The sequence below is a fragment of the Varanus komodoensis genome, unplaced genomic scaffold (genome assembly GCF_004798865.1).
Source record: "Varanus komodoensis strain SLA01 unplaced genomic scaffold, ASM479886v1 scaffold47, whole genome shotgun sequence".
NCBI lineage: Eukaryota > Metazoa > Chordata > Lepidosauria > Squamata > Varanidae > Varanus > Varanus komodoensis.
Window position 1 is genome coordinate 4958383 of NW_025336045.1, and position 13486 is coordinate 4971868.

The 13486-nt window shown below is 42.0% G+C and overlaps 1 protein-coding gene across 2 annotated transcripts; it reads left to right on the forward strand.

Moving 5' to 3' along the window:
• The first annotated feature begins 2166 nt into the window (after positions 1-2166).
• MATN3 (matrilin 3) lies at positions 2167-12386 on the forward strand. 2 transcript variants are annotated; one of them, XM_044445149.1, is made up of 8 exons: positions 2167-2851; positions 5146-5715; positions 7490-7615; positions 7778-7900; positions 8936-9070; positions 10317-10430; positions 11313-11351; positions 11783-12386. In XM_044445149.1, the coding sequence occupies exons 1-7, from the start codon at positions 2650-2652 to the stop codon at positions 11348-11350; spliced, it is 1308 nt and encodes a 435-aa protein (XP_044301084.1). In that variant the 5' UTR covers positions 2167-2649; the 3' UTR covers position 11351; positions 11783-12386. The 2 variants fall into 2 exon arrangements, with proteins under 2 accessions (XP_044301084.1, XP_044301083.1); XM_044445148.1 differs by having other exon boundaries at positions 10317-12386.
• Positions 12387-13486: the final 1100 nt, after the last annotated feature.

Below are 13486 nucleotides of genomic sequence, written 5' to 3' on the forward strand. Positions count from 1 at the left end.
TGCAATCTGTTCTGACCTGCTTTACATTTCTCGCACCATTTCCCCAAATGAAATTGCCCCTTAACCAAAATGCTATTGTTGCAAAAGCGAGGGTTCTTCCCTGCTGTCCCAGTAACAGGGTGAGGTTTTTCAACCAACAGGAAGAAACTTTATTGTGAAACAAAGGGAACATCAGCTAACAAAAGCTGAGAAGTTCCCAGAGCAAAGGGAACCATTCTCTTTTATACACATGTAGGCAAAAATCACTTGAAGAGCGAAACCCATTGGATGACTTTTGTTGCCTTAGCAGCTGATTTGCTGTTGCCTTGGATGGCATGCTGACATAGTATTGCATATATGAAGGGGACCCCCAGAACAGCATGTATCCAGTTGCTCACAAAACATGGGCACACATTTTCCTGGGCAATTTGTAGAATTTCTTTATACAGACACCACTCCCACACTATCAGCATGACTGGTAGCAACATCTCACGCATCACCTCTGAAAGCTATTAATAACACCACTGCCTGGAGAAAACACTTCAGTCACAGAAATAATGTGTGGAAAACTGGTTAAGGTCCCCTTCCACCCAGTAGGAGAACCTCAGTCGCCCCTAACTGTGTTTAAGCGTTGAAACAGTTCTTGAGAGATCCTGCATAGTAGATCTTTGTCATGCCTAAATTTAAATAGGAACATGTATTGCATCATTTCTTCCTGGGGCCTGAATTTCAGAGTGAGAATTATCCTGTGGACAAATATTCCACATTTCTTCCCACTCTCTCCATCTTCAAGACAGATCTCATTGGTTTTATTATGTTTTATGTTTAATATGTTTTATTGTATTATGAAGTATTAACCTCAGGTTTGCTAGCTAAAAATATAGAACTGTCCTAATGTATAGAACATCAGATTCAATCCCTTTATTATATTGATAGCCTGCTTTTTTCTTATAGCACTCAATCTTAACCCCACAACACCAACCCTGTAAGGTGGTTATTCTGAGAGTCTGTGGCTGGCCCAAAGTCATCCAGTTGTCTCCATGGCCAAGTTGGGTCTAGAACCCAAATCGCCTGAGTCCCAGTCCCACGCTCTTAAGCACTACACCACTCTGGCTCTCAGTTTCCACAACCATCTATTAAGATTCAATTTTGCACTTCTTTTAAAAACAGGTACAGGGTGAGGTTTAGCCAGTCTTCAGAGAACTGTCATTAAACCTACTGGGCAGGTTCACATGACACTCTAGCTGCCTTAAGAATTTTATCCTTGTGCCCAACCAGACCATCAGACATGCTGAGGCTTGCCCCCCCCCCCCCCCCCCCCCCCCCCCCCTTCTGCAGCATGGGTATGTTATCAACATTGGCACCATAACAATAGGCTCCCAGGCCAAAATGGACTTTCCAGCCATAGGCTATGTTGGGTAGGCTTATATTCAGGATGAAGGACCTAGTATCTTGGGCTAGCAGTGTGAGAGAAGAATGAATGCTGGGATTCTTGTGGAGAAAAGGTAAGGCTTTTTCCTTAAGAGTTTAAGCAAACGAACCCTGCAAGAAAGATGACCCATTGTCCTGGAAATTACCCAAGTAACAGCTACCAAGCAGAGCCCTAAACCCAGCCATTGATTTCTGTGGTGGTATCTCAGTATCTCCAATATTGCAAGTTGCATTTCCTTTCCCCATTGAAATCAGTTAGGAAGATATCATTAGAAGCCCACTACATGCCACTAACTACCACAATGTACTCTCCGCTTGAATACTCTTTATTCATTCATTCATTTTTCCAGCTTGAAGGAAGCTGGGTAATTCAGTTCCATTGGTATTGCTGATATGCATTCTCAGGATCTGAAACTTGCATCTCTAGAATTTTAAAAAGAGTTTGTTTATGTAACAATGTTCCATGCAGACAAGCCAACACTTGGCCCAATGCTTTCTGGCATCACACTGAGAACATACGGCATTTTGTTACCTTTTTCTAAACATTGATTTACTTGAATCTGAATGACTTACATTCACCACATATAGGGCAGAGCATGTTGAATTCAGCTAACACGTGAGAGCTTTTATAAGTAGTGTTTCTAATTTACCTTTCAGTTAACTGATGGTCTTAGGTCTTCCTCAAGTTAGATTTAAATGTATGTACAGTATCTGCAGAGATGTTTGAACAAGGCAAAGAAAATCTCACTTTCCTGGTTGTGCACTTCCTCAGGAGATTTCATTGATGCTGTTTGCTTGTACCAAAAATTAGAAATGTTCCATTCTCCCTATTCCACTGTGCCCTATGTTTTATCTCTGATACAGTTTTATACCTTGGTGGCCCAGTATCACTGCAGCTAGCATCCTTGGTAAGTTGAAGCCAGCTATCCCAAAGCCTGGCACCTGGAACACTCAATTGTTGGCTGAACCTTTCCAGCTACTGCATGTTTGTATTTCCTCCTGTAATGAGTCTGTCTCCCAAACACTGCGGCCACTGAGAAGGCTGCCCAAAGAACTTGGGTGTTCCAAATGAAACTGCTGTCTGGGAAAGGATGGAAAGAAACATTGACTCTGCCCACTGCAGACCTCTGGAAACATCTCCTCAGCCAGGAACTTCTTAAGAATTTGCTGTCTCAAGGCAAAACACACAGACAGGGGCAGTAAAGAGGATAAACTGGTGCTCACACTGAGACAGCTAATATGCTCAGCCTCCCAAGGATCTGTGCCTGTTGCCTTTTCCTAATTCTGCCTTCAGCTTCAGGTGCCCATGACTACCAAACCCAAAGGCGCTTGGACTCATTTTCATGGCAAGGCAAGACCTTTGGTAGGACACCTGCAGCATCAGCAGATGAACCCAGCTCCCAAGATGCTGAGAGCCACCCTTCACCAGTCTCTACTGCAGGTAACTTATGCTTCTACATGGTGGGCAAATGATCTGAAAAGAGCCTAGCTAGCATAGAATGGAATATATGGCTAGGTCAGGCTTATTTTCTAGGTATAACCATATATCTTCCATGTATCAGTCTTGCTCCTCTACTTACATAGTGGTCCAGGTGACCACCTATTTGGGGTCTGGCCTGCAGGACATGTGAACTGGTGCGTCTTTTTTTCTTTTTTTTGGTAGAGCTGTGACGATGGTAAGTCTTTATCTACAATACTTGGCAAGCTTATTAGGAATGCTGAGAAGGAGTGAGGGTATATCACAGACATCTGAACACTTAGTAGAAGTGTTAAGCATACTCCAATGCGTATCCCAGAAAGCCAATGGTAAGCAGTATCAAAATGTATTAATGTGTTAGAGGCATGGGCCATCAGAAGGTGTGTCCCAGTTACAGGATCCTTGTCTGTGCAGAACCGCACATGCCCCTAAATCAAAGACTACAGAGTGTCAATACATGTCTGCAAGTGTCCATAAATCCTCTATATTTTATACTTTTAACTTAAGCATGCAAGGCATTTTGTAAAAATCACTGCTAACCCCCCCCCCCCGCCCCCTCCAATCCATCCATCTATCTGATTCAAATATACTAACAATTGATCAGGCCTAATCATTCCACAGAATCTCAAGGAGCAAGCATTACCATATCAGTTGGTAAGGGTGCACTCATACATGCATGCTCTCCACTTGACATTTGTAGCATCACGTGTCAACTTGCAGGTGTGTAAAAGCTGCTACAACATATGCTGTCACAAAGCAGCTTTTGCTTCACTTACAACAACATAGGATATATGCAGCTATGAATCATCAAGCACCAAATGCCTCCAGAAATAAATAGGAAGAGCCCCTTCAATAAAAATGCACCCCTACAGCCCAATATGTTATCCCACACATATGACTAGAAAAGTAGCATAGCTCATGCAATAAATGTTCAGTCTGTCTCAATTTTAATGGAATATTGTAATGCCTGCAGGTACATTTTTATAAAACAAATTCCTCTCACCGTCCTCACTTCCTGCTTCCAACCCAGGAAGGAAGAGGCAGTAAAGCTAGCTAAAAGAAACTAAGCCTTTGTTCTGGCAAACAAACTTGAAATCAGAGACCCTCATCTCCATGTGCTATCAGGCTAATAGCAAATGGAGAAAATCCTTGCTTATGGATAAATAATTCTAGATCCACTTCTGGCATAGTGGAAGATCCATGTATGTGCATATCAGCTTTAAGACTATGAAGGAACATCTGTCATCTAGTCTGGATTTTGACTGAGAATGCACTGTACAAGTCAACTGGAAAGGGGGCAGTGGCAATTGGGAATGGGAGTTTGCAGGGATTCAGGAAAATGCTTCCTACAGTGGAGAGTGGGTAATGGATTTCCTTACTGTTGTTTTTCCAAATGTTCCCTATATTTCTCCTCCTAGTATCAAGAGATTCCATTGTGGCATTATTGTCATCACTTTAAGAAATCTTTCTATTTTAATTGCATTTTACTTCCTCAGAATACTGCATGAAAATGGTATAACAACTGTGCCATGCTTGCTTTGTATGAAATTTGGACTTGCGTTTTAGATTCTGGTTTTTTGTGTGGCTTTTGTATTGTCTCCTGTTGTTTTGTTTTTTATACACATCTCTCTTCCAGACAATTCATTAAATTCGATCTTCCGGACATTCCCAGACTATTGTAAACATCATACTTTTCATTGTTCAGTGTTTATACATCTTGGAACAAAACAATATCAGCACAGCACATGCTTTCCAAGCCTACACCTTAATTTTATTAGATTTGCAAGGTCTTGGTAAGAGATGGAATGTAGGAAATTTCTCCCTGAATATCTGGTGTCTGTATATTTTCTTTTATATTAGGAAATATGGTTATACTACAGATCTGAAGTTCTGTAGTTAGAACACACCATGAAGTCACCGTATTTAGTAATAATGAAGAATGGGAAAAGTATAGGGAATTTGAAGACGAAAGCCCACGGTTTGTATAAATGCTACTGTAGATGGCTTTCCTCACATTCTATTGCAGACTTTACCCAAAGCTGTTAGGATAGTCTCTGGTCTTTCATGATAACAATAAGATATATAAAATAAAAAATAAAAATGATGTCATTTTGGAACTAGTACTTCCAGAATACAATAATCAGAATTTAGCTGCCACCCCATACACACTGTGGTGAGGAAAATCCATTCAGCTCAGTGAATTCTTTCCTAAGTTCAGCTGAATAATTTGCTATTTTGTGTTCTGCATTTTCTTCCAGAGGCCATTTGCAGGAGTCAGCCCCTTGATCTCGTGTTTATAATAGACAGTTCCCGCAGTGTCCGAGCTCAAGAGTTTGAAAAAGTGAAAACCTTTTTGGCCAAAATGATTGACAGCTTGGATATCGGGGAAAGAGCTACCCGCGTGGCAGTGGTAAACTATGCCAGCACAGTCAAGGTAGAGTTTAATCTTCAGACATACTTCGACCACACCTCCATGAAACAAGCGATATCCCACATCAGTCCCTTATCTGTGGGTACTATGACCGGTCTGGCCATCCAGACTGCCATGGATGATGTTTTCACCAAAGAAGCAGGAGCAAGAGTCTCTTCCCTTGGCATTCCCAAGGTGGCAATAATTGTGACAGATGGTCGGCCTCAGGATCAGGTGCAGGAGGTGGCTTCCAGGGCTCGAGCTTCTGGGATTGAGATCTATGCTGTTGGAGTTGGCCGAGCAGACATGCAGTCTTTAAGGCTGATGGCTAGTGAGCCTGTGGATGATCATGTTTATTATGTGGAGACGTATGGTGTGATTGAAAAGCTGGCTTCTAAATTTAGAAAAACTTTATGTGGTAAGATGTATTATTTCAATCATACTTTTTCTGGATTATATGTTGTTGTTTTGGGTTTTTTTCCCTTGTTCCCTTTGCTAATGAAAATGCCTCTACCTTGTATTTAGGTTTCTGGACTAGCCATTTTAATTTTAAGCTCATCAATTTGCCTTGATGGAAATGGTCGTTTTTGAGACCGACCATGCCGACCATGGCAGCCATTTTGTCAGAGCACCCATCACATTCTCTCAATATTCCAAAGGTGCCTGCTAACCCCCAAAAGTTGTCTTTTGCTTAATATGTCATAGGATCTGCTATGAATTGACCCAGTATGTCCTCCACTCTGCTGGAAATCAACAACCATGCATGTGGGAGAGGGAGAGACAAAGAGATTGAAAGAGAGAGAAATAAGAATTGTATCTTTGCTGAAATTAACTTTTCCAGCAGGACAGAGCTGACTAGTATTATCTCTCACATACATCTCTACTTATATGAACTACTGAAATAATTAGAACTAACCCCTCCATCAAAAAACCAATCAACTAACCAACCAACCCACTCAAAGACAAATTTCAGGATTTTGTCATATGGTTTAGGGCAGGGGTGGGCAATTAATTTTCCTATGGGGTCACATGAGAAAGTTTGACAGTTGTTAAGGGCCGGACCAATACACTTACAGCTCTGCTCAATATATATCTCTATAAAAACAGTAAATGAAACATTACAATGATACAATGAAAATGTGGGGCACAGAACAACACTATTTAATGAATATTCACAAAAACATTAACATTACATGAAAAGCAATAAATTCAATTCAATTTAGCAGATAAATTTCAATTTCAAAATAAAAGCAGTGCAGTTGTATTGCTTGCATCTATATTACGACGATATATATTTGCATTAATTTGCCAGTGACCTCATGCGGGCCAGTCAAGGGTCAGCCATCGGGCCGGATGTGGCCCGCAGGCTGTACAATGCCCAGGTCTGGTTTAGGGTCTTGAATACAAGCTTCATACTATGGCCCAGATGTGGGGTCTTGTAACTGAATGCTGCATGCATTATTCTCTGTCCATGTCACTCATAGTATGGGTCATCTCATGTAAGTTCAACACAGTAAGAGTGGGAAGTGACTTTGACACCTCAAAGTCCACGGGATTTCTGCTGGTGCTATGTGGCACTATCCACACACAGAAACTGTAGGCTCTTGATGTGGTAAATGCAGCAGGATGCTACCTTTCCAAAGCTAGTACTTTTTAGATGTGTTGGACAGCAATTCCTATCTTCCCAGCCAGCATGGCCACTAAGTCTTTGCGATTATTTAAAAGTTCCTTGGCTGAGGTGGTGCAGTCCCTAAGGAGGCTATGCTACCTAATCCAACATGGAGCATCCCTTGTTTAACAGTGTCCACAACTAAAAGTGATGCACCACATCTACACTTGGACAATGGGTTGAAAACTAGCCTCTGCTCTGAGGTTTTGATTTGGGACACAACTTTGATTTACTTCATCAAGCTGCAGATGCCTCTGCTCATGGGACTTGTAACTGTGAGCAAACCTGTATGAGCAGTGACAGCTCCTGGCACTGTGACTGCTATGAAGGGTACACAATGAATTTGGATAAGAGAACCTGCTCTTTGGAGCAAGCTGAAAGACATGCAGCCTTGGCATGTCCTCAAGAAACTATCTGGGCTTCTGGACACTGGGAAATTTACTATGCTACCTGTTGAACCTTAACATCCTCTTTGCCATTCCTCCAGTACACCTACCTACCTTAACTTTCACATCTCTCCTAGAACGGGACATCTGTGCTTCTGGAGCCCATGACTGTGAGCAAATCTGTGAGACTAGCAACAGTGGATCCTGGCAGTGTGGTTGCTATGAAGGGTACACTCTGAATCCAGATAAAAGAACTTGCTCGAGTAAGAATTTGGCCATTAGCACATTTTGTGAGCTCATTCAAACAACACATGAACAGCTATTGTCATAATTCCATAACATGGTTGTTAGCATATGGTGCAATGTGGCCTATTGCCACTGTGCCATGAACGTCGGCATACCCACCTGCCTGACCTCTCTCCTAGGAAGGGATCCCTGTGCCCCTGGAACCCACGACTGTGAGCAAATCTGTGTGAGCGGCCATGGCTCCTGGCACTGTGACTGCTATGAAGGGTTCCTCCTGAATCCAGATAAGAGGACTTGCTCAAGTAAGGACGTGGCTGCGTTTTCAGTCAAGACATTTTGTGAGGGAAGTTCATTTTTGAAAGCAAGCAACTTGCTTTCTTTAACTTTGCTTACGTAATTTCAGTGATCTTTAAAACAAGACAGGTCATTATTATTAGTCCCATATCGAAGATAGAGCTGAGCTGAGGCAGTGGCTTCACTTAGGCCAATGGTGAGTGAATCATGGCTGAACTGCAATTTGAACCAAATGGCTTCCCATATCATAGCTGTTATCTGTAGCCACCAAATCTCTCACTAAATAATATTCAGTGTGGGTTTTCAAGCAATTCCTCAATAGTATGGTGTAGTATGTTTATCCTGGACCAGGATAACCTAGGTTCAAATTCCCCCTCAGCCAGAGAGTTCGCTAGCTTTAAGCTTAACCAATTTATCTGTATGGGTTTTGGGGGTGCAGGGGGAACCATGTTTGTCCTCCTTGCCTCCTTGAAGGCAACATGAGATATAAATATAATAAATAAGTGTATGCACAAAGACCGCCCCTTTTCTTTTCACATCATACATACTAATAACTTTTCAGTTCTCAGAGTGTCAGCCTTCAAGGTAGTCAAAACTGTGTCTACACAACAGGGATGTAGAAGCTGGTTTGGGGACGACCCCAGATTTGCAGAAGCACATAAGTCTGAGAAGAAAAACTCAAGCCACTCACCTCAAAGCAACCCAGGACTAGGGCACTTGCTTTGTGTTCATGGGATGCTGATGGACTGTTGGAAGGGAAAAACAGAAAGTCAGGTGGCAGCGGGGATACAATGAACAGGAACAGTCGACACTGCAACACTTTATTGCAGGTCTCACAAGTGAGTACTATTGCTCAGCTCTTTTTCTAGGGAAACATTTGTAGAACCGGAATCCATGATTGTGAGCAGATGTGTATTGCAGCAGCACTGTGACTGCTATGAAGGGTCCCCCTTGAATCCAGTTAAGCTCAAGTGAAGCTCATTCAAAACATACTTGGGGGCATGGGGAAGGGCAGCATTAAACATGATTTTGCTTTTCTCTAGATAATTCTTCAGCCAGAGATGTCTGCGCACGTGGAATGCACAATTGCCAACAAATCTGTGTGCCTAGCGGCAGATCCCATCATTGTGAGTGCTATGAAGGCTTTGCCCTGAATGCAGACAAAAGAACATGCTCGAGTAAGACTTTGACAGTGACATCAAAAAATATATCCAGAAGGGCAAAAGAGATTATCCCTTATTTTGTAGAATGCATTTGGTTTTCACTGAGAAACCAAATTTTGGTATTCTAGTAGGCCTCTTGCTTACCTGAGGAAAATGGTGTTTAAGGAGGTTTTGACTGAAACAGCATCCCAGGCAGGAACGTTTCCTGGCTCAAAGAAGCATTAAGGATAAAAGCTAAGCTGATTGGATTTTTATCATATGGCAATTTAACAGCACTGAAGATTTGTGAGGGAAACTGTAGTCAGCTTCTGGGCCTTCAGTGAAGCTTATCAGCAGCAGACAAGAGAAGACAATACAATGTGAGGCAAAAAGGTTGTTTTAAGGACAGGAAGGAAATATAATAAGGCATGAGGGATCAAGGTAGAAAGTTATAAGGGAAAAAGAAAGAGGAAGACATAGCTGTCTGTAGTGACTCCCCTCACTCCCATGGGGGCTGTTGGCAGTACTATTTGGCCTAAATTCAGGTCTTTCTTTGTTTATACTGTGCCTAAATAGTTCCAGGCACTGTAAAAAGATGTAAAACTAGAACACGGGGGCTGCCTGCAGGTTTACAACCTTACAGGCACATCCCAGATTGTTGGGCAGAATAGCTATTGAGGGAAATAGTTCTGAGAAAGGAGAAACCAAATGGAAGTTAGTCGAGCTAAGACGATCAAGACAATCAATACATAACACCAGACTATGGTTTAGCAGTTCACAGTGTGCTTGAACCCATCACTTCCTCCCCTCTCACTGCGGTCTGTGGCACTGCAGTCATCCCCTGGTCCCTAAAGCTTTTGGGGGGCGTACAGCAAAGGAGGCCCTACCGTTAGGCAGAGTGAGGTGGCCAGTGCTGGGGTGTGGAGAGCATCAGCAAGGCATTGGGAGACAGAGCTGTGTGTGCTTGCTGGGCTGCCCTTTGCCTCCTAAGCTAGCCTCCTGGCTTCCATTGTGGTTGGAAATGCTGTTCCATCAGCAGTGTTGAAATGTTCAGCGGCCAGACCAGTCAACTTCTGCATATGGGGAGGGAGGCAAGGAGCAATCTGGTCATTGGCCTCAGGCACTAAGATGATTTGGGCTTAAACTGGGATAGGAGGGGGAAATGAGGAATTCCGAAAGAGCCATCATGCCAACAGCCTTCACTTCATGCAAAATTTAGATCCAATCCGGTATTTTTGGTGCTGTTGTTATTGCTAACCTGTATGCTTTGTTCTCTCTTCAGGAATATCAACAAGTTCTCTTTTTTCTATGACAAAGGAAGAGGCCTGTAAATGTAAATCTTTTGTTACATTTCACAAGTTGGCCACCTCATATCTTAAAACAATATCTACAAAATATATCCTTTCTCTGAAATCTCTTCATTTGTGGACATCTTGCTTTGTTTGGTACTTTTTGAACCAAATTTACTTGTGAGGTCAGCAGTGTTAAGACACCCCACATAAACAGGAACTCCTATTTCCTCTTCAAATGTCTGGGGATGGCAAACTTGCTGTTTTAAGATAGAAATGTGTTCAGTTAGACAAAGTGGGACTGACTTCTGAGTAACATGTGCAGGATTTCACTGTACATCTTTGACTACAGAATGAAAATGTGAGAACTGGTGCAGTCCAGTTGCATTCAGTTCTGTGGTGGCTGTTATGTGCCATCAAGTAATCTGATTTAAGGTGCCCCTATGAACAAATTGCCCTCCAAAATGACCTGTCCTTGACAGCCCTGCTCAGCTTTTAAAACTCAAGAATGTAGCTTTCTTTACAGAATTGATCCATCTCATAGCTGGTCTTCCCTTTCTTCTTCTGCCGTCAGCTTCCCTAGCATGATTGTCTTCTCCCGAGTATGGCTTTCCTGTAAATTGCAGGACCTTCCTAAATGGGATGGACTGTGTCATGGAAGGATCGAAAATTAGGTAGCAAGTGACAGTGCAGGTGAAAAGAAGAGATGGTCATCAAGCCTACCTTGCCTAGGGGACCTCAAAAGCCTGGAGATGGCCCTGTATTTTGAGTTACTTTAGTAGCGTTAAGGAATTGCATTACTATGAACTGATATATTCCTATTTATAGTTTGAAAAAATGTCAAACTTTCTCTCATATCTAAAAGTCTGGGCTCTAATCTGGCCAGATGTCACTGGCCGGTCAGTCCCATGGACCTCAGAAAGATTTGGCCCACTGAAACTAAGCTTGTTGAGACCACCAAGTGACCGTTTTCCTTAACTGTTGTCCACTAGATGATCTGTCTAAGAAATTAGAAAAAATCCAGTGAGGTGCATCCCTTGAACTAAAGTTTAAGTTCAAAATCTTGTCTTTTGATGGCACTTTGCAAGCTTTCATCAGCTTTTCAGAGAGTCGCTCCATTATTAAGGATCATGCAAGTGTTTAATGATGCAACTCATATTGTGCATATAATTGTGATTGATCAAAGAAAAATTATGCTGCATGCATATACAGCTATATCTGTATTTAATAATACTCTAAGATGTATGTATTAATACATTTCTTCCATAACTGAAATTGCATGCTCTATTTAACACTAAGTCTGCCTCCTCTTCCTCTTCCACTGCTGCCATTCCCATCATTTAAAGATCCAGATAAAGCTTTAATATGGATCAGGAACAATGGAGTCTGGACATTTCGGCTGCTTTCAAATAGATAGTTCCTAACCATTGCTTACTATTACTTGTTCTTCTGTTGCAAGTGTTGCATAAACTCACAGAATCCCACCTGCTTTAATGGATGAAATGGTTCCTGAGTTCTAATGAATTAAAGTTGCTAGAAGACACAAGCAGTAAAAGCCAAAGAACTGGGACAAAGAAAATGTGTGTATGTTCAGCAGTGAAAGCTAAAGGATTGGGACAAAGAAGGTGTGCATACATATGTACGTGCAAAACTGGCCAGAGAATATAAGCAATAAAATGTAGTTGATCAGTGGACTTTGGAAAAGGAAAACCATGGACAAAGAGATTTCCAAGATAAACCTAGAGCCTGAGGCAAAGGTTGCATAAGTTGCAGCAGGTGAAATAGCAGGGAAGACCTCTGGGGCAAGTTGATGAGCTTGAGCATCGATAAGATGATCCCAGTGCAACAGGTGTGTTGTCCCATATCATGCAAAAGCTTGCGAAAGAAGAGTATTTGAGACACCCCTAAATCCAAAGAACTCTAAGGAATACTAGAACATCAAAGCAGTCAGTCATATTGCATGTCCTGCTTCAGGAGATACCAGCTGGCTGGTGGATGTGGAATGTTAGAAGTGACTGAATAGAACTGCATTCCAGCTAAATAAAGGTGTTTGAGAAACTGCATTTGGATTTTGAGTCTCAGTCTATACTTCATCCCACGATCCCAGCTACATATTACACAATTGCAATTTTGTTACCACAATATTGGGATTTTGTAGCTTTTATTTATTTATTTATTTATATTTATTTATAAAACATTTTTATGCCGCCCCATTCACCAAAGCCTCGGGGCGGCTCACAACAATAAATTAAGACAATAACAATTAAAATATATACATTAGAATAAAATAAGCCGCCCTGGCCAAATAATAGTATTAACATTTAAAATGCTGCTTAAATAAAAAGGTCTTCACCTGGCGCTGAAAAACAAATAACGATGGCGCCAGGCAGACCTCTCTGGGGAGCGCATTCCATAACTTAGGCACCACCGCTGAGAAAGCCCTCCTCCGAGTAACCACCCTCCTAATTTCCTTCACTGAGGGCTCCCGGAGGAGGGCCTCTCCCACTGATCTCAGGGGGCGGCTGGGCATATATGGATGTAAGCGCTCCTTCAGGTAACCAGGACCCAAGCCGTTTTATTTGCATACATCCTGCTATATTCCATTCATACAAGGGGGCTTGATGTAGCTGTGGTGGGTGGATATAGGGAAGGATCAGGATTACCCAAGCAGCCATTTAAGAATGTGTGTGTCCCCCTTTTGATGTGTCCTGATGAATTAATGAATTAGTGCTATTTAGTGGGAAAAAGTTAACTGCCCATGGTGAATCTGAGATTGTGTGCTCTAGGGCTCTCTTCTGTCTCCCATGCTGTTTGGCTTTTCCATGAAAGAAATGAATGAGGTCACCTGGAAATCTGAGGACCCCCAATTCTGCTTCTCAGTTTCATCAAATTCATGTGATGCTGTGGAACTATTTAAGCAATGTCTAGGATCAGTCATAGTTATGGTCAGTAAAGTAAAAATCAAATTCAAAAAGGCATAGGCATTATTAGACCATTCAGCAGCTTTGGGAGATGCTGTACAACCTGTTCCAGATGGTCCTATTACAGAGCAGTTCTGTAGTTTGGGCTACAAACATTATGCATATATGGACCACTTTAAAATATTGCAAATGCAGTTTGTACCATTGTAGCATTGGAGAAGATGGTGTACAAATACAGGGTT

Coding starts and splice junctions, on each gene's coding strand:
- MATN3 (XM_044445148.1), top strand. CDS start 2,650: ATGCTCAGCCTCCCAAGGATCTGTGCCTGTTGCCTTTTCCTAATTCTG. Junction 5,716..7,489: donor ATTTAGAAAAACTTTATGTG/GTAAGATGTATT, acceptor CATCTCTCCTAG/AACGGGACATCTGTGCTTCT. Junction 9,071..10,316: donor AGACAAAAGAACATGCTCGA/GTAAGACTTTGA, acceptor TTCTCTCTTCAG/GAATATCAACAAGTTCTCTT.